The sequence below is a fragment of the Drosophila santomea genome, chromosome 2L (genome assembly GCF_016746245.2).
Source record: "Drosophila santomea strain STO CAGO 1482 chromosome 2L, Prin_Dsan_1.1, whole genome shotgun sequence".
In the NCBI taxonomy this organism is placed as follows: Eukaryota; Metazoa; Arthropoda; class Insecta; order Diptera; family Drosophilidae; genus Drosophila; species Drosophila santomea.
Genome location: NC_053016.2, coordinates 4,892,203 through 4,920,156, shown reverse-complemented (window position 1 = coordinate 4,920,156; position 27,954 = coordinate 4,892,203). Strand labels below are relative to the sequence as shown.

At 43.1% G+C, this 27,954-nt stretch overlaps 4 protein-coding genes across 11 annotated transcripts in view; 1 reads left to right on the top strand and 3 right to left on the bottom strand.

The window, feature by feature from the left end:
• Nucleotides 1-769: 769 nt before the first annotated feature.
• On the bottom strand, nt 770-2,047 carry LOC120445643. The gene is made up of 2 exons (XM_039626187.2): nt 1,658-2,047; nt 770-1,600 (listed from the first exon to the last, which is right to left on the bottom strand). The coding sequence occupies exons 1-2, from the start codon at nt 1,943-1,945 to the stop codon at nt 839-841; spliced, it is 1,050 nt and encodes a 349-aa protein (XP_039482121.1). The 5' UTR covers nt 1,946-2,047; the 3' UTR covers nt 770-838.
• A 4,694-nt stretch (nt 2,048-6,741) lies between these two features.
• Nucleotides 6,742-9,157, bottom strand: LOC120458197 (serine/threonine-protein kinase RIO3). The gene is made up of 3 exons (XM_039645770.2): nt 8,831-9,157; nt 8,079-8,772; nt 6,742-8,027 (listed from the first exon to the last, which is right to left on the bottom strand). Exons 2-3 carry the CDS (start codon nt 8,769-8,771, stop codon nt 6,909-6,911), a joined length of 1,812 nt encoding a protein of 603 aa, XP_039501704.1. The 5' UTR covers nt 8,772; nt 8,831-9,157; the 3' UTR covers nt 6,742-6,908.
• Nucleotides 9,158-9,325: 168 nt separating this feature from the next.
• LOC120458199 (chorion transcription factor Cf2) lies at nt 9,326-14,004 on the top strand. Of its 5 annotated transcripts, none has more exons than XM_039645773.2 (4): nt 9,326-9,514; nt 9,923-11,176; nt 11,914-12,092; nt 13,191-14,004. In XM_039645773.2, exons 2-4 carry the CDS (start codon nt 10,017-10,019, stop codon nt 13,364-13,366), a joined length of 1,515 nt encoding a protein of 504 aa, XP_039501707.1. In that variant the 5' UTR covers nt 9,326-9,514; nt 9,923-10,016; the 3' UTR covers nt 13,367-14,004. The 5 variants fall into 5 exon arrangements, with proteins under 5 accessions (XP_039501707.1, XP_039501706.1, XP_039501710.1 ...); XM_039645772.2 differs by having other exon boundaries at nt 9,326-9,538; XM_039645776.2 differs by having other exon boundaries at nt 9,327-9,538; nt 10,044-11,176.
• Nucleotides 13,919-27,954, bottom strand: part of LOC120458196 (probable G-protein coupled receptor 158) — a 26,240-nt gene continuing 12,204 nt past the window's right edge. The window contains exons 3-15 of one of the 4 annotated variants that reach the window (XM_039645765.2): nt 26,445-27,412; nt 21,593-21,832; nt 21,474-21,532; nt 21,081-21,200; nt 20,939-21,019; nt 20,515-20,863; nt 20,383-20,451; nt 19,920-20,321; nt 19,607-19,801; nt 18,312-18,493; nt 18,122-18,233; nt 17,727-17,747; nt 13,919-17,391 (exon numbers count right to left, since the gene is read on the bottom strand). In XM_039645765.2, the coding sequence (XP_039501699.1) occupies nt 17,194-17,391; nt 17,727-17,747; nt 18,122-18,233; nt 18,312-18,493; nt 19,607-19,801; nt 19,920-20,321; nt 20,383-20,451; nt 20,515-20,863; nt 20,939-21,019; nt 21,081-21,200; nt 21,474-21,532; nt 21,593-21,832; nt 26,445-27,257 (2,841 nt within the window). In that variant the 5' untranslated portion in view covers nt 27,258-27,412 and the 3' untranslated portion in view covers nt 13,919-17,193. The remainder of the gene's footprint in view (nt 17,392-17,726; nt 17,748-18,121; nt 18,234-18,311; nt 18,494-19,606; nt 19,802-19,919; nt 20,322-20,382; nt 20,452-20,514; nt 20,864-20,938; nt 21,020-21,080; nt 21,201-21,473; nt 21,533-21,592; nt 21,833-26,444; nt 27,413-27,954) is intronic. The other 3 variants (XM_039645767.2, XM_039645766.2, XM_039645768.2) reach the window with 3 other exon arrangements.

The window sequence follows — 27,954 nt, the reverse complement described above, 5'->3', positions numbered from 1 at the left end:
TTATGGCTACTATAAGTGATGTTATTATTGCTTTTCGTGATATTGCTGCTGCCTCTGTTATTGCCGCTGTGCGCTGCTTGTTGTTGCTTCTTTAACTGCTGTCGCAGCTGCTGCCGCTGCTGTTATTTCTGTTGTTGTTCCTGCTGCTGTTGTTTCTGTTGTTATTGCTGCTGCTGCTTCTCCTGATATTGCTGTTGCTGCTTCTGCTGCTGCTTCGGCTGCTGCTTCTGCTGACGTCCGTCGTTGATGTTCGTGGGATGCAAAATTCAAATTCTTGCGGCGTTTATTTTATTTTTGTGCTGTACCATATTCCTCTCGTCTTGCGCCTCGCTCCTTTTCTCTTTCTCCTCTTTCTCTTCTTCCCCTACTTTCTCGGCGCCGTCAGCTCGATTGCCCAGCTGCCATTATCCAGCTGGGATCGGGCCAAATCACAGCGGCGGATAGCTGAGACCCATTTGCCATGCGTAGCCAAAAGTGCTTATCAGCACTCGATTCGGCACAAAAAACTGCTGGCAAAGCAGCGAATCGGTGTACGAAGTGCTCAGTTTACGCGGCAATTTTGAAACATCAGTGCTTTTTGTTTTGACAGATACTTTTTGATTAATAGCTTATTTGAACGAGGGACTTGTTAGTTTTTTTAGTTGCCAGGAAAAACAGATCACTGTGTAAACATGATGAAATACCTTAGAACTCATTTGGATTAAGTGCATCCGTTTAAGAACCCAAAACCCTTTGGGCAACCCCAAATTGCAATCAAAAGCTGAATGTGTACGTTAATATACGGTGCTTTAACATCGAATCTATATCTATAAAATAAACAGGTTGTGAAAGTTCCGAATCAAATGGAGAAGCGGGTCCAGCGCTCCACGAGACTGGGTCGCGGTGAGGCCCTGTACCGCTCGTCGAAGATGGGGCAGAACTTCTCCGGGAAGCGCTGCTGCAGGCACCGGATGACGGTGCCCGTGAGATAGAATCGCGGTGGCCAGCGGCACTCGCACGGCGGGATGCAGGTGGAGCACTGCGCCTGCATGGCGTTCCACTTGCTCATGGTGGTTTCCAGCATCGGCGGCAGGCAGTCCAGTCGCCACGGCAGCCGGAGATCCCGTGACGTCCAGTCGCAGTCGCAGGGCGGCATGCAGGTCATGCACATGAGTTCCTCGGGCTCCAGGTCCAGTGGCGATTCCGCCGGAGGCTTTGCCAGCGCCTCGCACTTGTACATCTTGAAGCGCGGTACCAATCCGATCAGCTCCGTGTACTTGCGCTCCTGCTCGCGGCGCAGCCACAGGTATAGTTGATCCCAGTGGTCCAGGTTGTGGGACCGCTCACGTAGGATCTGCATCCTTCGGTACAGATCACTCCTGCGCACCTGGTCGTAGTTCATTCCGGTCTGCGTGTGGAAGAGCATGTACAGCTCATTGGGCTTCTCGTCCGGCAGCGTGAGGCTGGATGAGAACTTGGTCAGCTCGAAGTGGTAGAGCATCCGGATGCCATAGGCTATGTGCCGAATGTGTTCGAAGTTCTTGATGTTCATCGCACTCAGAGCGGAGGCGTCCAGGAGCAGCAGCTTTCGACCTGTGATCATGTTCACCCGAAAGGTATTCTGAAATGAGCATGGTCATCTTATGAATCTGGAACTGAATCAGTCTGTATTACCCACCATATACTGAGGATAACCGTGACCATTGATCCAACGCCTGACGTCCATGTCATCCCACTCGAAGATCGAAGGCAATGGCAACTTGTCCACCACAATGACGCACAGCTCTACAAGGGAATCGGGCGTGGTCCTAAACTGTATGGGTATGTCGTCCTTATCGTACTTGGGACAGCCCTTTAGGAACTCATTCCGTTGGAACTTGGTGGATGCCATATCCGAACGGATCTTGGCCTTTTTCCTCTTCTGGTGGAGGAACTTGGTGTCCGCTATTCCATATAGATAGGGCATTTTGCATTAATTTAGCTCACAATCCCTGAGTATTTTACTAGATTGCTTAAAAAATATGTTACAACGAAAAACGTGAGAGAAATAGAGTGATAGCTGCTGCAAAGCCATTGCGATCTTTACTATATCAGACCTTAGATCTACTTTCTTATAAAGTAACGTAATATTTGCCGATTCCGGGGTTCGCGAGCTGTCAATGCCGATTTTGCAGGGCTTCGTATTTCCATTTTGCCAGCACGTTTCGTTCCGTAAACAAGTCATCCAACAAATCTGGAGAAATCTGGACAGGGCCAGACCAGGTAGATATCCACATACATATGTGTACCCATAGCATCGAACCGCAAAACATCTGTCCCTCAATCAGCACATGCCAAACGTGAGTTGTAACCCAGGTAGATGGTAATAGATCGATTGTAAGGGATACGGGATTGGGTTGTTCCGACTCCTAACGGCGCTCGGTTCCTCCATTCTGGCCATGTGGTAATGTTGGTTGTCAAAACATGGTCAAGGGTAAACGCCTCCAGTTCGGATACCTGACAGCGAATATGTTTGCGGTTTATTAATGAATACCGCGAATATACATACGTATAAATATATATGTATATATATATATATAATATGCATATAGAAATCGTTTGGATCGCTGATTCATCGCCGATTCGTTGCGATCGTCTCACGTGACGGACACATTGGAGGTGGTTTTAATGGAAACACGTTTTTGGCCATTTCGGTCATTTGTGTTGGTATTGTAATGTCCGCTTGTTCGGCAATCAAGCAAAAGCCCAATAAACCTCATCAGGTTCATTTGGCTGAGCGGTTACCCTCATTAGCATGCGCCTGTCAATTTTTATTATTATTTTTGCAACAGTTTTTCGCCTTAAAATGTGATGACAATTCGAAAGGTTTTTTCTCTTGCTGCGGGCACACATCAATTAGCTCTGTTTGCGCATGTCTTTAACACCAAGTTTTGTTTTTTATTTTAAACATTTTGAGACTTAGCTCGGCTCCCTAGAATTTAATGAGTTTGGCGTCACCATGGGCGAGGGCGTAGTTGGCGACGCAGTGGGCGTGGCAGTGTGCCTGGTTTATAATTTACTGGGACTGCAGTGTCGATCCAGGGGGAAGCTATGGTAATTATACCCCAATTGCTCGGGCAGCCGTTTAATGGGTCCATGCTCACACGTACAGTGAGCAATCTATGAAGAGACAAGAATGATTTAGCAAGAACATTTTTAATAATTTACCTGCAGTGTTTAAAGGTGACTTCTCACATACCTAGAAGTATGCAACGTTTTTTTGCAGTTGGTAATTTGGATTTCCGTGAGTTGTTATTCATAGAACTCAAACAAATTATACTTTTATGACTAATGAATATTTTTAGTTCAACAAAGTAACTTAAAAAATAAAATTTACGACCGCAAAACTGTAAGCGTAGGTCATTAAATGAATATCTCGGGTTTTACCAGCATTATTATAAACAAATGACAATACATTTGTATGTTTTTTGACACACAGTTTGTACCTTTTTGTCTACTGTACTTGGGGGCACTGAACTGGCATCTTAGACCAAAGAAGATTTCACTTTCGTTGGAGTCAGCGATTATTTAGCAGGAGGAGGGGTTAAAGAGGGGCGTGTGGATGCGCCACCATGAAAAATGAAAATGATATGACCATGTAAGGACAGCTACTGGCAACTGCGAGCGAACGACAATGGAATGGTGGCAACAATAAATTAAGGTCCTATTTTTGTAGCTAACTTGAATTACATACCCGCGTTCCACGCCAGCAACTAGTTAACTAGTTAACAAGTTAGACCTAAGATAGAAGACGCCGCCGTCCAAGTGCCCAACTGTCCAAGTGCACAAGTGTCCAAGTCAAGCAGCGGAAGAGCAGAGGAGGCGACACACTTGGCTCGACCAACTTGCAACTGTGCACTGTGAAAAATCCCCGAGTAAGAGCAGTTGGTATTCAGTTTACTTTACATTGTAAAGCATGGTAGATCAGTAATTTGGGGTTTCGTATACTTTAATATAAATACTAAATATTACCATCCTATGCCGATTCCTTAATAAAAGTCTATTAATTTGTTGATTTTTGATAACAATAAAGTCCGATTGCGGAGTGCAAATACATTAAACGCTCAAATGCCAAAAATATGTTTTTCTAGATGTGAGTATACACAATATTATAGAGCTTAAATTTAAATTTTAGCACATGTCTTAAAATAAAACAGAATATGGTGACTAATACGAGTAGCCTGTTAAAAATTCTCTTTATAAATATGCCTTACAGTCTTTTACTTCGTTACATATTGATTTCTTCGAGTGTAGCTCCAACATGAAAATTAATAATGCAAATAAATTGTTAACTTTAAACGCGCAAATTCCAGTCTGCGCAGATCCCGTGTGTGCAGGAGTGTATGTGTGTGTTGGTGGGTTGTATTGGAAGGGGGGAAGGGGGGTGTCTGCGGCCACTTGAGGTCAGTTCGATCACGATTGCGTCGGCAGAGGCAGAGGCAGCGACTGCGACTGCGACTGGTGGAGCAGAGGCCCCAAGATCACGACGAGCCTCCTTCGAAGTTTTCGGTCTCTGCCTCTTCCTCTTCGCACTGTCAAGTGGCGTGTGTGTGTGAGTTACTGGCTACACCTGAAGAAAATGCTACCAGCAACATACGGCTCACATGTTGGTATAAGATTTTAAAACATTTTCTAGTTTCTATTAAATTGTTTTGTCTGACAAAGAAAAGAAAAAAAAAGGCAATCATGGTCGTTTAGAGTTTTATATAGATTTTTCTCCGTGATCCTAATTAATTTCTTGCCTAGGACAGCCCACTTTTACACCCGAGGAGCGTGGACTGGACACTGATGTTTGGAATCCAAGCTGGAGCGCCTGATTACATGCCCGGCACATTTTAATTGATGATCCAAACGCAATGTCTGAGTTTATAGCCTTGTTTGGTATTTTTCGCTTTCCTTCATTTGCCATTTTTTTGCACACTTTTTTCCTGCTTGTCTTTATGATTATTGCTTTGACTTGTTATTCGTGCTTTTTTTCTTTGCCCCACAATGAAAGCTGGTTTTCAAGTGCTCCTTCAATTTCGAAATTCCCCGAAATTCGTATAATTTCTTAGAAATCTTTGTACGAGATAACTGGAGCGATCATTGGTGACTCATAGAGATACATTATACTTTTATTCATGAGGATGGCTTAATAAATTATTATTTAAATTCTAAACCAAAGTTTAATTCATCTTAAAATAAAACTTTTTAAGGTAAACAGTTATTTTTCGTGAAAGGTGATAACATTTTCTAGTTATTATGCTCTTGATAACAGCTGAAAGTTGAAGGGCTTCTATACGAACTATGCATATTACAATTCTTATGACTAAAGTTTTCTCTCACAATCCCTTTAAGTTCAAAACATTTGCTCAGTGTTGTTTATTTTTCGATTTCAAATGCGAATGACACATTTATTTCGCCACATGATTTCGCTTTATTGGGGATCAGTACATACATTTGTACGTATATTTTACACAGTTCCAACTTGTGTTTTGGTGCGTCTATTTTCAATCTCCATCCCCACGCCACTTGGCTCCCCTTCGTATCCCCCTCTTTTACCGCTCTGCGTCACAATCACACGAAGTCGCGCCCCCCATTGGCGTCTATGTGTGGGGCTCCGACTTACATACATATAGCCACAGATATATATGCATATTATGCATATATGTAGCGGTAACCGCAGGCACACGTATCACAATTTCAAGAGACGCTAATAGAAGGCGATTTGTACAGATCTGCTGTTGCCAACGTCAAGTGGGCTGCGCTCAATCAGAAATCAAAAATAAATAATATTTTCCACTAGCAAGCGCCGCAAATAAACAACAAATAACAGATGGATGCACTGCAGCGTGTGCCGATGATCGAAAGAAAGTTCCATTTTGATTGACGGCTGCACAACAACAGAGTATGCGAATCAATTGAAATTGAATTCAAATTGCAGGTGTTGTGACGGAAACGGAAATACGCATCTAACGGCTTTCGCGTAGAAGGCCAAAATGCAGCCCTGTGTTTAGATGCCCTAACTATGTATTTCAAAAAGTGAATACCAAGAAATGGGTCACAGAAAAACTGATTGCAAAAATTCGTTGATACTATTATTTAATCAAGACAGACACTATTAAGCGAAATATACATATGTTCATATATAGTGCTGTCCAAGTTTCCAAATGATAAGGAAGGGTACACCAAAATAGACTTTGCATCTCAAGCTATACTGAACTCAACAGAAGTCATTCACAATATATGTATGTATGTATGTACATATGTAGATTGGCACGCACGGAACTGCTCTCAACTGGATTCTGACGTCACAATTGAACTGCAATATTTAGCAAAGTCCAATTTCGCAAACGCATCCTGACTATTCTCGTACAGATAGATGTACTAGCTGTTCGAGCAATCGACAGTCCAGAGTCGTGTGCACTGGGTATGGCATTTCTATACGTAATCATCTTCTGATCGAATCCCCGATTGAACGGACAAATCTCCCAATTAATGGGGTAAACTGCGCAACAAATGAGTTCAATTGTCGGGTTAGCTGATTCGGAGGATGGGCGTGTGGCCATTGAAGCCTGACATTTGCATTAATCTTAATTGATTAATAACGATTCAAGATCAAAGCCATTGTGAGAAATATCCGTAACAACATGAGTGCAACAAATGCAAATTGAAGCACACTACATAGAGTTGAAGGTTACACATGTACAAATTCTCATGTATAATATATATAAATTCTAAAAGCAATGGTTTTTCCGTAAGCGGAAAACAAAACAATTTATTTTTTCGAGGGATCTTTTATAGTCAAGTTGCTTGACTACAAGCATCATATCTTTTGCTATGGAATCTCTGTGGCAAAACTGTTAATATCAATTAAGAACTAAACTAAATGAGTCTACACTTTAGAAGTTTCAATGGTTGGCAGTTTGGTTAACCTTTTCCTTGTCGTCACTATCGTTCTCGTTATCATCGGTCTCCTGATCCTTATCCGTATCGGTGTTGTTATCTCTATTATCCTGCTCTTGCTGCAGAGCCTTTTGGGCCGCGCGATCTTGCTGAGATTTTTCCCAGGCCAGCTCAAAGGGATACTCCAAGGGTTTCAGTTCATCGGGGCATTCCTCCTGGTTCGGAGCAGTGGCTTGGCTAATGGAAGCGCCACGCGTGTGGATCTGCTCCAGCTGAGCGGCAGTGTGCACCTCTGAGTTCAGACCCGTAATAAACTCGAACAGCTGCTCCTTGGTGTATATGTTGGGTAGGCCGCGTCGTTCGAAGAAGTTAACAATGTTGCCGCAATCCCTCATCAGGAACTCCAGGGCACTGGGATGCTTCGGTTCGACACTCTGGGCCACATCAATAAACCAGCACTTACCCTCGTACCAGAGTATGTTATATTCGCTCATATCGGCATGCACCAGCTTGGCCTCATTGTACAACTTGTGCATCGCGGCCACAATCTCTTCGTAGGCGCAGCTTAGCTCCGCGTCGCTCAGGCGGGCATCCTTTAGCTTAGGCGCAGCGTTGTGATTGTCACCGATGAACCGCATTACCAGCACGTGCTTCTTTAGCACAACCACATCTGGTACGTTTAGACCGATGGCTTGCATCCTCATCAGATTATGCATCTCCTTCTCTGCCCACATGTTGATGATCACCCGGTGGTTTTGCTTGCTAAAGCGATCCTTAAAACGGTAGTCATCCTTGATGTACCTATCGCGCTGCTTGAACTCGTTTAGGGTGGTTTTGAAGATTTTGATGGCACACTCCCTGGGCAAAAGCTCCGGCGGAACTAGCACACCACTCTGGTGACCATGCTCGTTGCTGCCTGTGTAATTTGCATCGGAGTTGCCGTGCAAGATGACCGCCTCCTTGCCTGTGGATATGATGCCGTTGATCTGCTCCAGTATTTGGTTGTTGATCAGCTTGTACAGCAGCAAACGAGTGCCCGCATCCAATCCCATTTCTGCGGTGGCGACTTTTTCATGCTTGTCCGAGCGACCTCGTCGAGAATGGGCTCTTAGTTGATTGAACACCTGAAAGTTACGTTTAAGTCTTGGTATCTCTTAAAACTGGTCACTTCTAACCTTGTTGGAGAGCTTCATATCAAAACCGGCAGCATCGCCGGTGGGAAACTCTGGCGGAAAGGACATCACCCGCTGAGCATTACGCACAGCGCACAGCTGCGGATCGTGCTTTGTTATCATCTCGCCCTCCTTGTTAACTTTAAAGCCGCATCGTGGTATAGAGTCCAGCTGCCGTTCGTTAGCCTCGAACCGATCCCAGTCGTGCTTCAGTTGCTCCAATTCATCATCCTCGTAGTCATCTTCGGCAGTGTCGTGCAAAAACTCGGCATCGCCATCGCGTAGGAACTTATTGAGGGTAACAGTGACCTTGGACTGCTTGTTCTGCTGCCGTTCGATACGACGCAATTCCTCATTGTACTCGTGGTCGAACTGGGACTGCAATAGCTGGGCTATAACTGCATCACTGTCTTCCGGCAGCTGAATATCTTCCGGAAGGTGTCCTTCGTCGTTGAGAAGCGCAGAGTAATCCTCCCATTCCTCCGCATCGCTTTGGCTTCTCAGCGAACTTGGAACTGGCGGCGATGAGGCCTCCGCCACCCAAACGGGTGCTATTTGCTCGTTCGGGGTTTTCAGTTTCTCCGTGTGGCGCTGCAGCTCCTTGTCGTGCAACTTGTGGGCATATTGCTCCGACATAATATCCGCCAGATTCACCTGCTGCACTGTCTCGCTGCTCTTAACCCATGGTGACGACATTCTGCACAATTGAAAGAGAGTGAATATGCATGGAAATTTGGTGCTGTGATTCGACAAACCTATTGGCACTTGGGTTGACGAGATCGACTTCTATATCGGTGGTAATTGTGGCAGTTTCCAAAGCCTCTGTCCAAATCCTGACCAGCAGCGGATTGCAGGTGGACTTCGATGTGTCCGCGGTAGAGGACAAGTGAAATTTGTGGCACTGTAGATGCCCAATTTAACGGGAAGGCAATTGCACCCTTGTTGCAATATTAATTATATTCTATTTCACCAAACAATGCTTTTTCCAATTGTTGTGAAATGATCAGCCTATGAAAATATCGAACTATCGCAGAACGATAGAGTCCGATAGTCTTCGATTTAAATTCTCAAAATATAGAAAGCTTTGTTCACCTTTAATTAAATATATAATTGTACTATAATTTGCTTAGTTAAAAAACGTGATATTTGACAAATTTACGAAAAAGGCAGCAAAAAGTATCGTTAGCACGAGCGTTGCCACACCGCCAGTCCTAGGGCGACGTTGCCAACCACTGTTTCGATGCCTGTAATCGATACTTTTTGTTGTAGTTGTACATTTTTCGCCAAAAATAATAATAAAAGTGAAAAATTTTTTTTGTTAATATACGTTTATTTGTTGTACAAAGGAGAAAATGTTATTAAACTGATTGGCCGCCCCAGCATTTTCGTGACCCCCGCTCCAAAAACAACAAAATAGAACGGCCGCCAGCAACAACAAGGTGCAGTAAATATTCAGTGCGCTGGTAAGAAAGATGGAAACAAAACGAGAGACCGAAAAAGCAATCAAAATAGAATTCCGAATTTAGAATATGACAGACTGAAAAAAATTTTCAATTCTAACGCATTGCCGCTGCTGCTGCCTACCTCCTCTTCTTCTTCTTCTTCTTCTCCTCCTCATTCTTCCTCTTCTTCGCCAGCCAGCCGCTGTGGGGGGACATTGGGGGTCAAATGCAGAAGATCGGGGCTGAAGATTTCGTGAATTTGTGATTTCCGAATTCGTTCCTGCTAATTTGCGACTGCCAAACTCAAAGAACACACACCAATCCACACGCACACACACACATCTGCCTTGCATATGAGCATTCGCTTGTGACCGCCTGTAATTATGATTTTTATTACTCCTGCAGCGCCTATCGCCTTCTTTAACCGCCAATTGCTCCTGCTCCTGCCCACTAACCAAGTCAAAAAGAAGCGATAACTCCAAGCGCCAGCGGAAGTGAAATGATAAAGTCCACCACGAATCCACAGGAACAGCGTCTGCCACGCCCCGAGGATCAGTCGCCAGCGCCGCCGCCGCCCCCCTCCTCAGCCACCTCCACCGCCGCCCCAGCCACGCCCACGCACCAAGTGGCCTCCGTGATAGCCAACATGGACACCCTGAAGACCGCCTTTCTGCCCAATCTCAGCATGGACCCCAATGTGCACGTGTCGCCGCACTATTGTCCCATGTGCCACCAGCAGTTCGAGCGGCCACAGCACGTAGCGGATCACATGCAGCTGTGCCACGGGATCACGCTGAACGCCCAAGGTGCCATCGCCACGCTGGACGGTGGCCATCCGCAGGCACAGCAGCATCCCAAGCTCAGCCACCCCTGCTTCAATTGTGATGAAAAGTTTAGCAACGCCGTCGATCTGGACGAACACCATCGACTGGCCCATCAGACGTCCGCCTTCCTGGCCCGCTGCCTTATATGCAGCATCTATGGCATCCACTCGGCCACTCAGCAGCCCAACGAGTACAAATGCACGCAGTGCGGCTCCATTTGCACCACCGCCATGCTGGCCGCCGGACAGCAGGGCTTCATGGAACAGCAGGAGGCGGCGGTGACGCCCGACGACCAGCTGCCGACGATGGCGCCCCGTGATATGAGACTGACGCCCGAGGAGCAGCACCACCAGCAGCAACTGCAGGCGGAGCACCACCATCAGCAACAGCACCAACAACAGCAGCAGCAGCAGGAACTGCTGGAGCAGCAGCAGCGTGAAATGCAGGAGCAGGCGCAACAACAGCAGGTGCACCATCACCAGCAGGATCAGGATCTCGCCGGCGACCAGGTGGCGCTAAAGGTGCCACCGCTCACCGTCAAGCTAAACAAGAACGCCAACGGTGGCGCCATTGTGGCCCATCCGCAGGTCATTATCAAGGAGGAGCCACTCAGCCTGAGCGATAGTGGTGATGTGGTCAACTCTGTGCCCGTCTATGCCATACAAGCCAATCCCGGTGTACCCGCTCCGGCCAGTTCGGGTGTGCTAGTCGGCACGCAAACGGTGCCCGCCGATTTGGCGCACAAGATCCGGCACAAATGCCCGGATTGTCCAAAGACCTTCAAGACGCCCGGCACGCTGGCCATGCACCGCAAGATACACACAGGCGAAGCAGAGTAAATCCATTTTATATGCATCTTATTAACTGGGTAGTCCGGCAATGATAGCTATTGACAGCCACTTTTAACGCTATAGTCGTGTAACTGACATTTGATGATTTTATAGATATTTTAATGAACGTAGCGTCAACTTACTTAAAGCGAATCTTGCATAACTAACGATAGAAGTGATGGGATATTGCCGTGCAAAGAACATACACAATATTGGAAGTGTATGCCCCAGCTTAAACTCAACAAGATTAAGTGTCTTTGCATCTAGGGAAACATTCAGTTACATTGTGTTCAGATAAGAGTGGTTCCTAGCTCATTGCCGGAGTACTCGTTATTCATTCCAAGGCATTGCCCGCTCCAGCTCAAAGGGAAACACATTCTGTTTGTGGGACTCCCTCTGCTTCTGGTGCGGCGTGATCGCCGAGCTAACCCCAATAATTCTACCAATTGTATATATATATTATTTTTGATTTCCTTCGGGCCAGCTGGGCGCATGGGCGCGCCCTCGAAGCTTTGGGACGAGGCCCATGCGTTCGTGTGTCGTTTGTTTTGCAACTTATTTTTAAATCGAGTGTTACTAATAATATAATTTAAATTTCTTTCTTTTCTCCCGCGCCCACTCTCTCTCTCTCTCTCTCTCTCCGTATCTTTCTCTTCTCCGTTTCTGCGCGTTATTTTGTGAATATGAATATGAATAATTCTTAACTCTCGAATCTCCACTCTCCGAACCGCAACTCCGACAGCGCCACGCCCAAAGAACGCCCCTACACGTGCTCCTACTGCGGCAAGTCCTTCACTCAATCGAATACACTAAAACAGCACACTCGCATACATACAGGTGAGAAACCATTTAGATGTGGCTATTGTGGCAGGGCGTTCACTGTTAAGGATTACCTGAACAAACATTTAACGACTCACACGGGTGAGAAGCAATATTTTTCAAATCAATTCAGTCAGTCAATCAGCTCTCAATCAACTCAACCAATCAATCGACTTCTCAACCAATCAATCAATCGATCAGTAAATTGTCACCTCAGCGTGATGAGAAAAAAAAAGCAATACTCAAAAAAGAGAAACCTCTGTATGCAAGTCCATTCCCATTTGCCATACACAAAACTCGCTCAATCTCTATCAATCAATCAATCAGTACCAATTTCAATATCTCACCTCTGCCAGTCCCCCTGCCGAAGCTCAATCATCAGACTCGAGCCGCCGCAGCGCCTGCGCAGAAAAGCACGTCGAATAAGGCGGCAAAAATTGCCAAACCCAATGGTCAAGATTAGGATCTGGCTAGGATGTCACTTGCTTAAGTATATTCTCATAAAATTAGAGTCTAAATAATCGAAAACCCTGAATATACATATAGTGAGAAATTGAGATGCTTAACGTGAAATCAATATGCCATTTAATAATTAATATAACGTTTCGATTACGTGTGTTTCTATAATAAGATTTTCATCTTGATTGCTTCGAAAAAGTTTAATTTAGATTATTATCAACCGTCTAGTTTGTGACTCTGGTTAAGCAACTATTCGATTTCCAGCAAGTGACAATCGGGGACCTTGAATTTTTGCCATCTTCGATTAGCGACAAATAACGAATCGTATGAGTCACAGTTTACATACCCTCACAGAACGAGAAAATCAAAACCACAACTATCTTTGAGCAAGCTTTCTGTGAGGGTAGCAAAGCAAAATGATAATCCAAATCCGTATCGCCCGCCGCCTCATCTCATTACGTAATAATATGTCTCGATGCATTTTAACAACACCAACCAAATATATATACACATTTAATTTATAATCTATATATAGTTTGATTACGTGCAAAACCCTATTTGATATGCAATACATATCTACTCTACCCACCACACATCCACCACTCAGTCAATCAATCAATCAATCAAACAATCAAACCTTTGGTACTGCACGCACCAAGCAAACTGGCTAAGAGTGCTAGCAACATGTGCTAACCGAGTATCCCAATTTTCTCCGTTTCGCCAAACGTGGCTGTTTTGCAGGAGAGAAGCCGTTTCACTGCGGGTACTGCGAGAAGTCCTTCAGCGTGAAGGACTATCTGACCAAGCACATACGGACGCACACCGGCGAGAAGCCGTACACCTGTCCGTACTGTGACAAGCGCTTCACGCAGCGCAGCGCCCTCACTGTGCACACGACCAAGCTGCATCCGCTCTAGGGAAGGCCGGGCGGTGGCCGCCAGATACCCGTTCCTACCCCAGCCGCTCCTCCTCCTCCTTCTCCTGGTGCGCCGCCGCCGCCGCCGTTGTCCGCCGACTCGGATACGGATCCCAAGAAGCCAACTGCAGCGGCTGCGGCATCGGCTTAGGACGCTAGGAGCTGCAGCGGAAATGAGCGGGATGAGCAACCCAAAATGAAAGACCATTTCAAAGACGAGACACACTCACACGTACACGGGTGTTAAATGCAGCGGATGCAACGCAACCAACGACTGGCAAATCTCTTCACAGTGCTGCTAGATTAAATTACTAAATTAGATACTTTCATTTCGGTTAACACAGATGCAGAAACACAATTGTACTAAATTAGCATACAGTTCGTAGAATGTTTAAGTTATTGCAATCGATTTTTGATTCTTATTATTATTATTTGGTTATGTAGATGTTTTGCAATTTTATTTTTATACACCTATGTATATCGTATATAATATTTTGTTATTCTATGAGATTTTATATGGTGACTCCATAGCGCACACTCACTTACGCGCGGCGCTATACCCGTACACCCAAAACAACACACTACACACCGTACACACATCTATTATTTATAAAGAGAGAGAAAATATTTTTACTCATATACTTTGTGGCAATATTATTTTTACTACTTCCTGAAATTGTTTGTAAATGTTACTGAAAGCAGCAAAACAAAGAAAGGTAAACTCATGTCTACGCGCAAAACTTAAATTATTTTTATAAATTATACATCTATTTTATTCGAACTCAAAACAACACAAAATTATTTATTCTACATAAAAAAACGTTTTCAAAATTTTAACTCGTAGTGGAAATGGCGATGGACCAATACGAAGTTTAGTCATTTTCCTATTTTTTGCACTCGAGCAGGATCTCGTTTGTTTTGGCTTTAAAAATTTATTTACTTTTAATTAACTAAATGATCTAATCATTTTAGCTTGTTTTTATTGATGAATGTTAACCATTGTTTATTTTTTAAATTATTTAAGTTGAAAGCGCTGCTTTTGTTTGTTAAACTAAACTAAACTAAACAGTGAGATTGTATAAAGCGATAAAAAAAAACGAAAAACATAACTAAGAAATTAATTTTACAAAATTTGCATTTTTTAACGCAAGACAAAAAGTATTTAAGGCAAATCGAAATGAGAAATCTACGCTAAACGCAACACAGCTTTATGCGCCAAACTAGAAGATTAAACAAATTTAACATAATGATCTACATAATTGATACTTTTGATAACAAGAAAGCTTAAAGTTGTTTTTGTAATATATATAAATATGAATTCATCATTTTTACAACTACTTAAATGCGTTTTTTAAACCAGCAAATGATTACTTGCAGGAGTTGTACGTACTAAACCAACTAAAACTTAAACTAAAACTGTAGCAAAACCAAAACCATGTACATTTTTATAACATAGTGTTATATAATTATAAAGTATGCAAATATATAAACCTGTATCTATTATTAATGCATAATACACTCAAACAAAATGTCTACCTAATGGCACATAGCACAGCAACAAACGATGCGCAGCGCATGTAAAACCAAAATAAATTCTAAGTACTAAACTATTGTAATTCTTTAAGTTTTAAATAAACCGAGATGAGTTGACGATCAAAAGCAAACAGCTAAATCCAGAAAAAAGCGCCTAACTAACCGCAACACTGACAAAAAAAAACAATTAACTCAGCTGTAAGTGATTACCAATGAATGAATCATGTTGAATGCGATACGTACTAAATAGCGACTAACTATTAGTATTAGATCTTAGCCACGAATCCAAAAAAACGAAGCCAGACAACAGACACACAGAAACACGAACATAAGCAAGTGAGTAATTAGAAGATAAATTGTAAAATTTATTATTATTAAATTTATAAATAGATATTACGAATATAAATGTATGTACTTGCAATCTAAATTTACGTGACAAAACCTAGCAAATATTCGAGCAATATTTCAATTAAAAATATAAAAAAAGGAATTATATATACAAAATAAAGTCCAACCATGTAGAAAGATTATATATACAAACCGCACAGGTTCTTTTCAAATATATATCTTATTTAGGTGGATAAGTACCCCCTTATTAGGTCTGTCCCAAAAATAAAGAAAGCGTTTGATGATTTAGTCCAGTTTATTTAGGTTTTGTTTTCCATTTTAATTACAATGAACGAATATTATGAACACTATCACACTTTCAAAATGTTTTCGGTTTCTTTTCCAATCGTTTTTTTTTTTGTTTTGTAGTTTTCTTTGCGCTGAGCCACTAATTTAGTTTTTCTCTCGTTTTTGTTTTATTGTAATGCTGATTACACTCATATATATGTATATATATTTATATATAATATAAGTTAGTTATATGTTTATGTATATGCCATAAATATTTTTTTTATACACACACTTTTGATCAAACGCAACCAAAAGTTGGTTTTTTTTACTTTTTTTTTTATAATTAATTATCATTTTGGGTTTTGCCATCATTTTGTTTTAAATGCTCAATTTGTTGCATGCATGCTGTAAGTTTACCTAATTTAACCATTTGCCATGTTTTATTTTCTATATATTTTTTGGTAGTGTATATAGATATACTTTTCATAACCCTTACAAATGCCCATGTAACTGTACTATATGTTTTCTATGGACTTGTTTTCCCCCTTCTTTTTTTTTTTTTATAACGAGCTCATCCAAAATTTATTGCGTACATTTGAAATGTTTTCACTTTGTGTTTTTCAATACGATCTAACACGATCTTTACTTCGAGGATATCGAATTCAAGATGCTCTGGATTTGGGATCTACAAATTTCGGAGGAAATCAGCTGGTAGTGACTAATACTTGCGACACAGTTTGTTGGGCTTGTTTAAAAAAAAAATGTATGCACTTTAGCCTCTATTAAGCATTTTCCTATGATTTTCACTCTCGTTCGGGAACTGTGTGTGTTTTGAAAATGTAACAATTTGCTCTTTCGTCCTCGTACATTGTGTATTTACAGAAAGTCTAGCCCGTTCGGATTTTGGATGGGAATGAGTGGAAATTACAAGTACATAATATATAATACAAATACACTTTAGTTGGTAAGATTAGCAAGACGTAAGACGTACGATAGTTATGGGGGAATCGCTAGTTTTAATGCCTATAAGCTCAAATTTACAACTGATTATTCGCTGATTGAAAACGATCTCAAGATCTCTAGTGGATAGTGTGGGGTTGACTTGAAAGCAAATGGCTGGAGGAACCGAGTGTTAGTAACTGTCGAGGAACTTAGAGGTAAACAAAAACGCGTGTTCTAGGATTGGGTGTTTTTTTTCTTAGTGTATGTGGCCTTGTTTTTACAGTTCTATCGTTTTACCTACACAGGTGGGCTCTGTTTTACCGCTCTACCGCTTGAACAACTTTGATCTATCAGTGATCCTATCATCGAAATCGATCGAACTCAAGACTGAGAGAAATCAACGTAAATGAAAGTAAAATCGTCTAAAAATTTATCAAAACATTATAAAACTTGACTGCTTTCAAGGTTCTTTACTTTACGTTTCATTGAAAAATAAAGTAATGTTTGTTATTGTTTGTGTTTTGTGTGTTTTGCATCTCTTCTATCATTTTCCTGTTGGTTTTTCTTTCTTTGCGAAATTAAAGTAATTCTTTTATTGTTTGTGTTGTTGCGCTATAATAACTATTTCTCACATATTATCTACACATACCAACAAGTATCATACCGTTTAATACTTATATACAATTCTCAAATATCCGCATAAACCTGCGATGTGATCTCCTTGGCAAGGACTCCTTACTTCGAGTGCGAGACAACGGAGTGGGAGACCATTGAGTGGGAGAGCATTGAGTGAGATACGCCGGAAATTTCCGCATAGGTGTCCGTGGGTCCTTCGGCACTGCAAACCGAATCCTCGGGCGTCCTGGAAGGTTCCGCCTCGGTGATCTCGATGTCCTGATGATGCTTGTTGCTGCGGTGTTTGGCACTTAGAGCCTGCGAATTGGAGATATCTTAGTGGGGCACTTTGGCAACTCAGGGATATATGTGGTTTCTCATAGTTTCGTGTGCAATCTGTTTTCGATAAGACTTATGAAGTGCTATCTATGGGACGGACACATGCACACACGCAGACACACAAGCTGGGGGTTTTTGGGGTTTATTAGGGGACTTGGGTCTAAGTTTATAGACAAGTTTAGACAAACGTGCGAGAATTTCTTTGGATTCAGTCTTTTGGTTTTGGTTTTGGGTTTAGTTAACATTCACAACACAGATATTTTAGCGGGTTAGGTTTTCATAGGTTTATGCTAGAAGCGACCGACAATTCTTACCTTATCCTTGCTGCCCTTTTTCTACATTGAACATTGGTGGTTATTGTTTTGTTTGGTTTGGTTGTGGTGGGATTCGAATATATTGTACATAGTCATGACAAGAACAATGATATTTATAGATGTATTAATATAAGTGGCAAACAGTACTGCAAGTTCACATTGGTGGATCAAGAGAAGTAGAGATTCAAAGACGGATAGAGAGACTGGGGAGAGAAAGATCTAGGGAGCTTGGGATAGGCAGCATAAGGTTTGGTTTCGGTTTTTGAAGAGTAACAGCAATATCGATCTGAGTCCTACAGCCCCCACGATCCCCCATTTTGGCCACGTCAATGTCATGAGCACAGTGAGCACTATGGCTGGTGGACTACGCTGGCGTCGTGGTGACCCCGACTCACCTGCAGGGAGAAGCGACGGTGACCCGCCTTGCGTCCGCCACGTCGCTTACTGATGTGCGGATTGTCCTGCCTCAGAGTCTTGTTCTTCATTATCTCCAGTTGGGTGTACAGTCTAAAATCGAAGATGTATATTTAAAGACGGTTGCAGCTATGCAGAGACTCGATTAAGATATATAGATATCCTTCGTACCTTTTGAGTTCGGCGCGTATGTCCTCGGGGCTCATTTCGGATATGGTCAGCTCCCCGATGTCCGGATCGCCCAGACAGAGCCCGGCATATCCTCCGCCCAGCCGCTGGCCGGCATCGTGTGACGTACCCTTGAAAGCATCCACAGGTAAACGTATTGATAGATCATACGCTAGCGAACGAACCTGCAAGCTATGAAGATGCAACAAACACCGCAAACCACACTCAGGAAGTCAAACGGAAAATGAAGAACGGAACGGAACGGAAACGGAAATGGAAACGGAACTCAAAGGTAAGAGAGAGCCAAAACCGAATAGAAAAGATCTGTGCTGTGGAGTTATGTATAGTATGTGATATGTATGTTTCATAGTTTGTATATGGGTGGTCGGTGATTATTGGGCGTGACTGTTTCTTGGGGTGTGCTGGAAATGAATGAAAAGAAACAAATCAAATTAAAAATGAAACTGATAAGGTAAATTAGATGGACGATAGCTATAAGAAGACTACTTAGGCACAGAATTTCAGTTAAAGATTATTTTGTTGAGACACAAAAAGACAGAGAAAGTTACAGTGAGGAAGAGTCTTGGATACACTAGTTTGGAATATTTCTGGTATGCATATTGGAAATTTTGATAGGAAACCGATTTTTGTCATTTGTTTGTAGTTAGATGTTGTGTTATTTGGTAAAGTCATGCAAAAATCAACGCTAATCATGCAAATTAAATGGCGTGCTTATTGAGTTTAAGTTTATGTGCAATACATTCAGGCAGAAATAATAAGAGCTAATTATAGTCGAACATTCTCAGTTTAAACGAGACACACTTGCAGCAACTTCATAGCTTGACTAAAGTTTCAATTCAATGTTAGCTTAATACTAAAGTTATGTTAATTATTTTTTTTTTAAACCAGAACAAGAACTAAAAATATAACCATAACCAAATGAAATATTCAACTGTTTCGGCAAAAGCAACCAAGCTTTCGAGTGGGTTTCCCCATTTTTATACTTTTTGTGTTGGCTAAGTTATTAACAAAAATCGTTTCCTCAACCAATGTCAATACCAAATACGGATATCGATGACTATAATGACGACCACGCCCGCAACAGACGACACAAAATGAACGGGTGTGAATACTCTAAACATATGTATTATATTCATTTGATGCCCGACTAGGACACAACAGTTCCTAATTACATCTTATATCTTATAACTCGGTGTGTGGAACACAAAAGCGTACTCAAACCAAGGAAACCAAGGCAAAATAAGTAAATCAAATCGCTGCGAACTGAAATAGGTTACCTGCTTGTGCTGATACCACAACTTTGGCACAAATATCAGACCCAAGGCGAAACTATTCGTCAGCTGGGAGCGGATGAACAGGGCCAGCAGGATGGCACTGGGACTCATTTCCGGCAGGTAGACAAAGCGCAGAAAGTAGAAGCTCGACGAGACTAGGAACTCCAGCGTCAGGGCGGTCACCAGGAATTGTCGTTCCTTAAACGGGACGTAAAGAAATGACCGGTTAATTCACTTCGACTTTATTGGCCGGCATACGTTTGCTACAAATCTCTTAAAAAATTCATCTAGCAACCGATTGGACTGTACATCTTACCCGGAACTGCGTGTTGGCATTCCGACTGGCGATGGCCAGGTGGAGGCCAAAGCACAGGATGAGCATCTCGCTGGTCTGCGTGACCAGCTCCCACTTGAGCGGATGGCAGGTGTTCGTGTCCGCCTCCCTGAGGCTCTCCAGCTGCGCACTTTCGAGGAGGTCCAGCGACGAGGCAGTGAACGCGGCCATGTAGCAGATGACGGCGAAGACCATGGTGCCCAGATACTTGAGCAGGTCCACGTCCCGCAGCACCCAGCGATGCGCCTTGCGGGTGCGGAAGTCCACTAGGTGACGGTACAACTTCAGGATGATGGCACCGTAGCAGGTGATGAAGCCCAGCTCCCGGAGCCAGGGCTCCAGAAGGCAGCGCTCGGTGGATGCGGGAAAGAAATGGACGGCAACCTTGATGGGGAATATGTTGGTAAACACTAAAGTGGAGGTGGTCATCACTTGAAGTACTCACAGATGCATAAAGTAAAACAATGCCCAGCAGTATCGTCTCCAGCACAGTCCACATGCCAGACGCAATGGCCTGAAAATGATGAAATAATTGCTAAAAGTTCCCAAGCCAGAGGATAGTATGCAAATTATATACCTTGCACTTTCTCTGCCGGAAGACAATCACGCCGAGGACGATGCAGCACAGGATGCAGGCGCCCAGGACGATGGCCACCAGGAGGCGCAGGCAGGCGTCCACGTTGAGCACCTCCTCCTCCTGGAAGGTCAAACAGACGCCGTTGCTATCGCAATTGGTGCATCCGCCGGGACACGGAATGCACGAGTAGTTGTCGTAGCCCTCGGACAGCTCCACCCGATCGCCACGGAATCCCTGCAGCGTGGAATTGGGCAGATAGTAGGATTCCCGGCAGAGACAGGTGTACACATCACGCGTGGCGGCGGGTTTGTTTTCGGTGAGCAGGCAGAAGGTCGTATTCCGATCGCAACTGAAGAGATAACGTATTATATACTTTGCAGAACGAATGTCACGAATTAGCGGATAAAGTTTGGCAATAACTCACCCGTGGCGGCGACCGAAAACTTCCTCCAGGCCATCGTTGCACACATCCTCATCGGCGGCAATGAAAGCAGCCGCCACAACTCTGAAAGCATTTACCATAAATTACAAGTTGTGCCATCCAGCTGCACATCGATGCGACTCACTTGATCCTGTGCTCGCTGAAGGATATGCGAAATGGCCAAAGCCAGCGACGCGTCAACAGGTTGCAGTCGCGGAATGGAGCGCCCCACTCCTGGGTGCCGTCCGTGCTGTTCCAGGCCGCACTGTAGTCGAGAAAAACAATTCATTTATGGGCAACTTTCCAAGATTATGCGGCTTATGGTCTATTCAAACTAAGCGATGCACATATTTTAGGCAAGCTTCGTTCCAAATTGAATTAAATTGGGATTATCTTTTAGACTAATTAGTGATTGCATTAAAAGCTATGAGCTTGGGATAATTGAATTGAATTAAAGCGTTGCAAATAAACGTACATATATTGGAAAAATAGTGTAGCATACTATTTGGGGCACAACCAGCCTTTCAAAACAACTTACCCCAACTCGCGCCAGTAGGAACCCAAGTACGCCTTATTGTGCACCTGATCCGGTGGTATCTGCAATAAGTTAAACCGATTAGTCCGTGGCCCCATTATCCCTGATTAGCGGGTGCATACCGTAACGTTATCCCTGAATTTAACGACCACCGTGTGAATGCTGGGCGCGGCAATGGCGAAGGCCAAGAGATTGTCGTCCTCGTTGAGGGCGTAGCTGGCGATTCCATTGGCCCGGCGACTCACCTCCGCACGTGTCGCCTCATCGATGGTAATCGGTGTGTTGGCATTTGGGAATTTGCCCGATAAAAATTCAATAAACTGGCGTGCGGCATCCTCGGCGATGTCGGTGTAGTCGTAAAACTGCAAAATGCATAAGAGCGGATTAAATGCGGAGTGTCATAAATATTAATTTCAATGTATATAAAATGGTAAATAAATATCATTTAAAATCATTTAAAATCATTGTGTAATCGAGTTTGATTTAAATATCGTTTGAACGTTCTCTACAGAAAAAAAGTACCACAAAGTTATAATTTCATATAAATTTTCACTCTACCAAGCAAAAATTTATTTCTACCACACTGTATGGCATACTGAAATGTGTAAATAAGTAATTTAAATGGAAGCTCCGCCTGCGGCAAACGAGGGATTTCTAATTGAAGATATTTTCAGGAATTCCGAAAAATTACGTATACGCATTGGCCGCCACGTGATTTAAGTGACCATGCGGCACGGACACTTCCTCCGACTTGGGACCATTAATTATTCACCTGGCGCACAGGACACGTTTCACAGCAACACCTGGCGGCAAGGGGTGCGAAAAGTTTTGTTTCGTTTCGACTGTGAAATAATAGGATTTAATGCCCTCACCGGACTGAGGGACTGCAGGAATGTTTTTAATCCAAGTTTGTGCAGCTCTTGGCCGACCTAATGTTTGTACATAATTTACACGTTACAAGAAGTTCTCGAGATCTACGCACCAAAGTGAAGGCAACGATGGGGGCCACTTTGATGACATCATTATGGCTTTGGGTAACAAAAGTAACCACAGCCAGGGCCAAGAAGGGGGAAGCGGTGTGGGGGTAAAAGGACACGTTGTCTGGGCGTGAGTCATGTAGTTGGGCTGTTACCTTTTGGCTTTTAAAACAAATATTTCCCATTAGCCGGGCTTTACGGTGATGAGCGACCACATTGCGTATACGCCACCGAAGCCCCAAATAAATTGCCAACAAGTAACATCGATATACAAATGTTTGCGGATGCTCTCCCATGTGAGTGTGTGTTTCCTTTTTTTCTGCAAACGTGGGCCAAAATTTACACATCGAGGCAAAAGCAATCAGTATAAGGTACCATGAGAAATGGCACGAGACCTACTCCCAGATAAAGCCATTATGTAGTGCTTCTAACACTCGTGTGCAGCCATAATCATAAACATTTCGTATACTCTTACATGCTAGAGAAATAGTTTAGTTAATATAGTGTAAAGGGATTAAAAGGGATCCAGGATATAAAATGTTTATAATAGCACATTAAAATGTGAAATATATTCAGCTGACGTTTCTAGTTTTACAATGTTATTTAATTCTCAACTCTCCAAAAACATAAAACTTTAAATTATCCCACAAGACTTCCTGAAAGTAAAAGAATGTCTTCATTACCGCCAAATCCGTTTGATATCCTTTGCCCAAATGCCCGCAATTACACACATACCCTCACACTCACGCCCCTCGTTTTTCAGGGTATAAATGTATGGGCAAAACACTTGTAAATAGCGGCAGCAGCCACAAAACACACACCGAGTGTGTGTGCAATAAAACATGCATACTTATGCAAACACGGCCGAAACAAATGTGCACGTGTGTGTGTGTGTATGTGAGTATTTGAGCAACTATGCCAAGAGTCTGGCTCACACACACTAACACTCACACACACACTCAGAGCACATGAGCTCTGAATCCTGGCTGCCAAATGAAATCAGTAAAGCGCGTTTTACTGGCTTTTTAATGTCCGTGCCCCCGTCTTTCCCCGCATTTCCATCTGCATTTTCCGGCATGGCATGTACATATGTACAGGATTCCTACTTATGACCATAAAAATATGGTCATGGCGTAACTGTATGCTTCCTCATTGTCATTTGCATGTTTTTCCTTTTATTTTCTATGCTCTGCGCTTAATGAATAAAATATGCCAGACAGTGTTTTCCTTTTCCGTGCTTCTTGCTCTTGCTCTTGTATTTATTTCTTTTTTCTTTGTTTTGTCTCTCGCTCTTTGGCTCAACGGCTGTTGACACTCTGCAAATCCCGGTCGATTACTGACAGGCTTCACTGTACTCCTGCATTCATTACATTATTCAGGACGACAAGGCGAATGACAAAAGCTGATTGCTACGGAAGCATGCCTTGCAATGTGTGTGTGCAAGGATGAGAGTGTGTTTTTGTGCGACTGTTTTATTTATCGGATTAACATAAATGCTTCTGTTGAGTGGAAATGGTTTTTAAATTTATGTCCCTATAAATAATGAACGCACAATTGCCCAGCATTAGTATTAACTAAATTAGTTGACAAATTAATCGGATAATACAGATTTAAATGCATCTATGAGAATACAATTGTAGTAAGTGCTAATTGCTGGTTATTTTAATTATTCCATTAAATTGGCTGATTGTGTCCAATATGTTTTGCTCTTTAGATACTATATTAAAAGATTTGCATATTTATTATACTTAATTTAAAAAAAAAGAGAACTTAGCTGCATTACTTAGAACCTTTTAAAGTATTCTAGTTAGGCGCTCTTTAAGTGGGCAACATATTTTCGCAAATCAACAATATGCGTGCCCAGCATCACGAAGTAGAATGTATATAAAACAATTATTAATAACTTTGCAGCTTCAGCATTGTTAGCAAAACAACACGCACACGAAGCAAAAAACAAAAAAAAAAAAACACAAAAAAGGACGAAAAGAGAGGGGGCAGTGGGAAAAGGACAGGCAGACGCTTTCCAGCTGGAAGCGACACAAAAGCAGCAACTTGAGCAGCCCGCAACGGCAACAGGAGCAACAATAATCCTTGACAGCCATTCGACAAGGCGCTCGCCGTTGACCGCAGGGCACAGGAGCGAGACAGGGCGCTGGGTGCGAGGGGGACAGTCGGTGGCCAGGATAATGCCCAAGCTGGCAGCTGTCAGACGGTGTTGCTGTAGCTACTGCTGCTTTTGCTGCGCAGCACATTTATTTATTATTTTATCAGGCCACACTCGAGATTCAAATCGCTCCAAGGATGCTCCTTATTTTCATCAACCGCCCGCCCTCCGCCTCACTCCGCTCGCCTTCTAATTAGACAAAGGTCCTGTCCCGATTGCGTCAGAGGAAAGTTGGCAGGGCAATCGATTCGATTCGTGCACGTCATGTATTGGACTCTGTTTACACCGCCGACTCATTGAATATTTATACTCGATTCGCTTGGCGCACTAAAAATAGCATCCCAAGGCACTGGCAGACTGGCAGACGGTGGGAGCAAATCCTCGCCTGACAAGTCTACGGCTGCTTAAAGTCCTCGGCTGCAATTGTCATGCAAATTCAATTAAAATATTGTGATGCGCACACGTCGCGAAAATGCGCTGGTTATTCTAGTCCAATTTGTGGGAACAAAGAGAAGCACCAAAGGCTAGAAAACTTTTAGACTAGAAAAGTTGACTAATACTTTATTTATTTAACTAATTCCCAACCTGCTTTTATGGATTTAAAAAGCATAGTTTCCTTTCTCCGTACCTAAGTACCATTCCTACTGTATCTCTAACTTTTTTCCAGTGCCCCCGTGTGCGGTCTCACTCACTTCATTAGCATCTCTTAATTAACTTGTACAAGAGGCAGCTTCACCGAGTGATGAAACTAGAGGCAGAGCTGGAGGCGCCACATATGAACTGCCGCCAAGATGGGCCGCAACTCTTTCCAAAATCGCGCGGTTGCTGTGCACAGCACACCGCCCTCGAAAGTGGAAAAACTTGACTCCCACATTCACTTGCGTCAGCCATGTCGTATGCGTAATATTTCCACGACAATCAACAAGGTGGGGCGGTGGAAAGGAAAAACGAAAATGGGGGAGACACAGATTTGCGCAGAGATTTGTGTCAGCAGGAAAAAATAAAAGGCAAAAAAAAAAAAAACAGAGAATACCGAAAAGTGAAGGAGCACATTATATGGGCTGCTAACTCAGCAATTTTATTGATTATTCGCCAGTGCCGCGTTGGCAATTTCGCAAATTGTCGTTAATTGTCTCTGCCTTGGATCGATGCGCTGTGCAGGCTGCACTCGTTCTCACAAATGTCCGTCAAAAGTTGTGAAGGCAACCGGAAGGTGAAAGCCCCCTCCCCCCTGCGCCAACGCTTTCTTCAATCCTTTTGCAATCCTTTGAATTTGCGTTTGCATTTGTGTGATTGCCTCAAAAGTTGAGGGGGGTTTGGCACTAAGTTGTACGCTTGCTTATTGCTCCTCGGAATTGCTTTTGATCTAAGTAGTACTCGTGACTAAGTGCACAGCTGGAACTTTCACCCATCCTATTATGCAACAAATTATAAGGTGGCACTCTGCAGTGGCAGTTGTGAAGTTAAACAAAGTTAAGCGAACTGCAAGCGCCATCGCGGCACTCGATTGAAGAACTTAGGTGCAATGCTGAAAATATCTCTATTTACTTTCGGATAGTAGTTATTAGCTTGATGTACGTAAATGTGTAGCTTTTGCAAGTTACAAGGAAGTTATAGGTATTTTCCCAGAAGTGATTAGGTTATAAATGTGATGAAGTCATTATCTAGAGGGTGAGCTTAGTATATATATCTTTGGAAAACCTCATGATATTATCAAGCTAGCACCATTTAAAACTAATTGAACACAATATATCTTCAAGATAAGTGTATATCATGCTGATAAGTAACTTACTAATGAACTGAAACCATAAATATTACTTATGGACCACCTACCGGCTCATCTGGCAGCGTTTCGAGCACTTTTGGCTCGCACTTCTCCTCCGGCTTCTTCCCGCTGCCCGCATCCTTTGCTGCTGCTGTTGCGGCTGCTGCAGTTGCAACATCCAGTGGAGTGGCTGTCGTCGTGGCGGGCGTTGTGGGCGTGGCACTGCGCTTACGCAATCGAAAACGCTCCGCCCGACTGAGAGCGGACACGCTGCTGGCGGTGGGTGTTAGCTCGTCAAAGTCAAGGCCATTGGCATCGTGGAGCAGGTGATACTGATACTTGTGCTGGCTCTGGTACTCCTCGTGCCCCAGGGAAATGCTGCTGCTGCTAACAGTCTGTGGCAGGTGCGCCCTTTTGTAGTAGGCCAAAAGAGCATCGCGCCTGCTCTCGCGGGAAAAGGGGGCGGGGCTGGGGGAGGCGGTGGCTGCGGCAAGGCCGACTATGAAAAGCACCAGCACCGCGTAGAGGGTGTTTAATTGTGTGCTGCTGCTCGGCTCCCTGATGTTTTTACTGCGTTTAGTGCTTGTGTTGCACGTAGTGCAATTTGATGATGTTGCAGCTGCAGCTGCTGCTGCTACTGTTGCTGTTGCACTATTTGTTCGTTGGTTTTGTTGGTTTTGTTGGTTTTGTTTGTTTGTCAAGTGGTCTCGATCTCTGTGGCTGCTGCAATCGCTCTGCTGAGTGCTCTGTACTTGAGTGTTTGTTTGATTTTGGTGGCATTTCTTTTGATAGTTTCGGTAGTTGCTGCTGCATTGGCTGCTTGGCTGCATTGAACTCTGAGCGGATTCAGTTTTTGACTTTGTTGCTATGCACTGTTCCATATCACTGATGTTGTTGCTCTTTTGCTTCTTCCTATGCTTGTGGCGCCTCCAGTTGTTGCTGCTGCTGTTGTTGGCTTGGTGGTAGAAAAAGTTGCTCGTGGGCGTGGCAGCTTCGACAGGTGTAAACCGAAATTGTGGCACAGTGGCGCGCTCATCTGCAAAAATTAGAAAAGTTTTGGCTTTTGTTTAGTTGCGGCTTTGTCGGTAGATAAATGCAAAGTTTTTTGCCACATAACATGGCTTTGTTGTCAAATGTGGCATGAATAAACAAAACAAGAGAAATGGAATTATAAGAAAATAATTTTCATTCAATCCAGATGCAAATGGAAGTCAATTACGTAATCATATCTTATTAATTATTAAATACTTAAATTTTACATTTAACAGCCATTAAGAAGTAAACTCAATCAAATTGGCTGTAAACGATTGCCGAGACCGTTTCGATTACTCTCTAAATGCTTGTGGTTGAATATTTTTTCAATCATGTTCAATTAATTTCGACTGCATTCGGTAGGCAAATGGTGGTTGATCAATTAAAAAGCCCACCAGAAAACGAAATCAGAATCCGAACGCAAAATTCAAAATCCACAACGCCCACGTCAATAAAAATGTTTTGCCAATTGCCAATGGCAATTTAATTGAGAAAACAGCAAAAAATAATTGCTGATGACGTGCGCTAAATGTGCAAAACCAAAGT

What these genes read in the sequence shown, in the direction of transcription:
- LOC120445643 (XM_039626187.2), bottom strand. Translation starts at nt 1,945, where the DNA reads ATGCCCTATCTATATGGAATAGCGGACACCAAGTTCCTCCACCAGAAG. An exon ending in ACGGTTATCCTCAGTATATG is followed by an intron (nt 1,601 to 1,657) that starts GTGGGTAATACA and finishes TGCTCATTTCAG; the next exon opens with AATACCTTTCGGGTGAACAT.
- LOC120458197 (XM_039645770.2), bottom strand. Translation starts at nt 8,771, where the DNA reads ATGTCGTCACCATGGGTTAAGAGCAGCGAGACAGTGCAGCAGGTGAAT. An exon ending in ATATGAAGCTCTCCAACAAG is followed by an intron (nt 8,028 to 8,078) that starts GTTAGAAGTGAC and finishes CGTAACTTTCAG; the next exon opens with GTGTTCAATCAACTAAGAGC.
- LOC120458199 (XM_039645773.2), top strand. Translation starts at nt 10,017, where the DNA reads ATGATAAAGTCCACCACGAATCCACAGGAACAGCGTCTGCCACGCCCC. An exon ending in ATACACACAGGCGAAGCAGA is followed by an intron (nt 11,177 to 11,913) that starts GTAAATCCATTT and finishes CAACTCCGACAG; the next exon opens with CGCCACGCCCAAAGAACGCC. An exon ending in ACATTTAACGACTCACACGG is followed by an intron (nt 12,093 to 13,190) that starts GTGAGAAGCAAT and finishes GCTGTTTTGCAG; the next exon opens with GAGAGAAGCCGTTTCACTGC.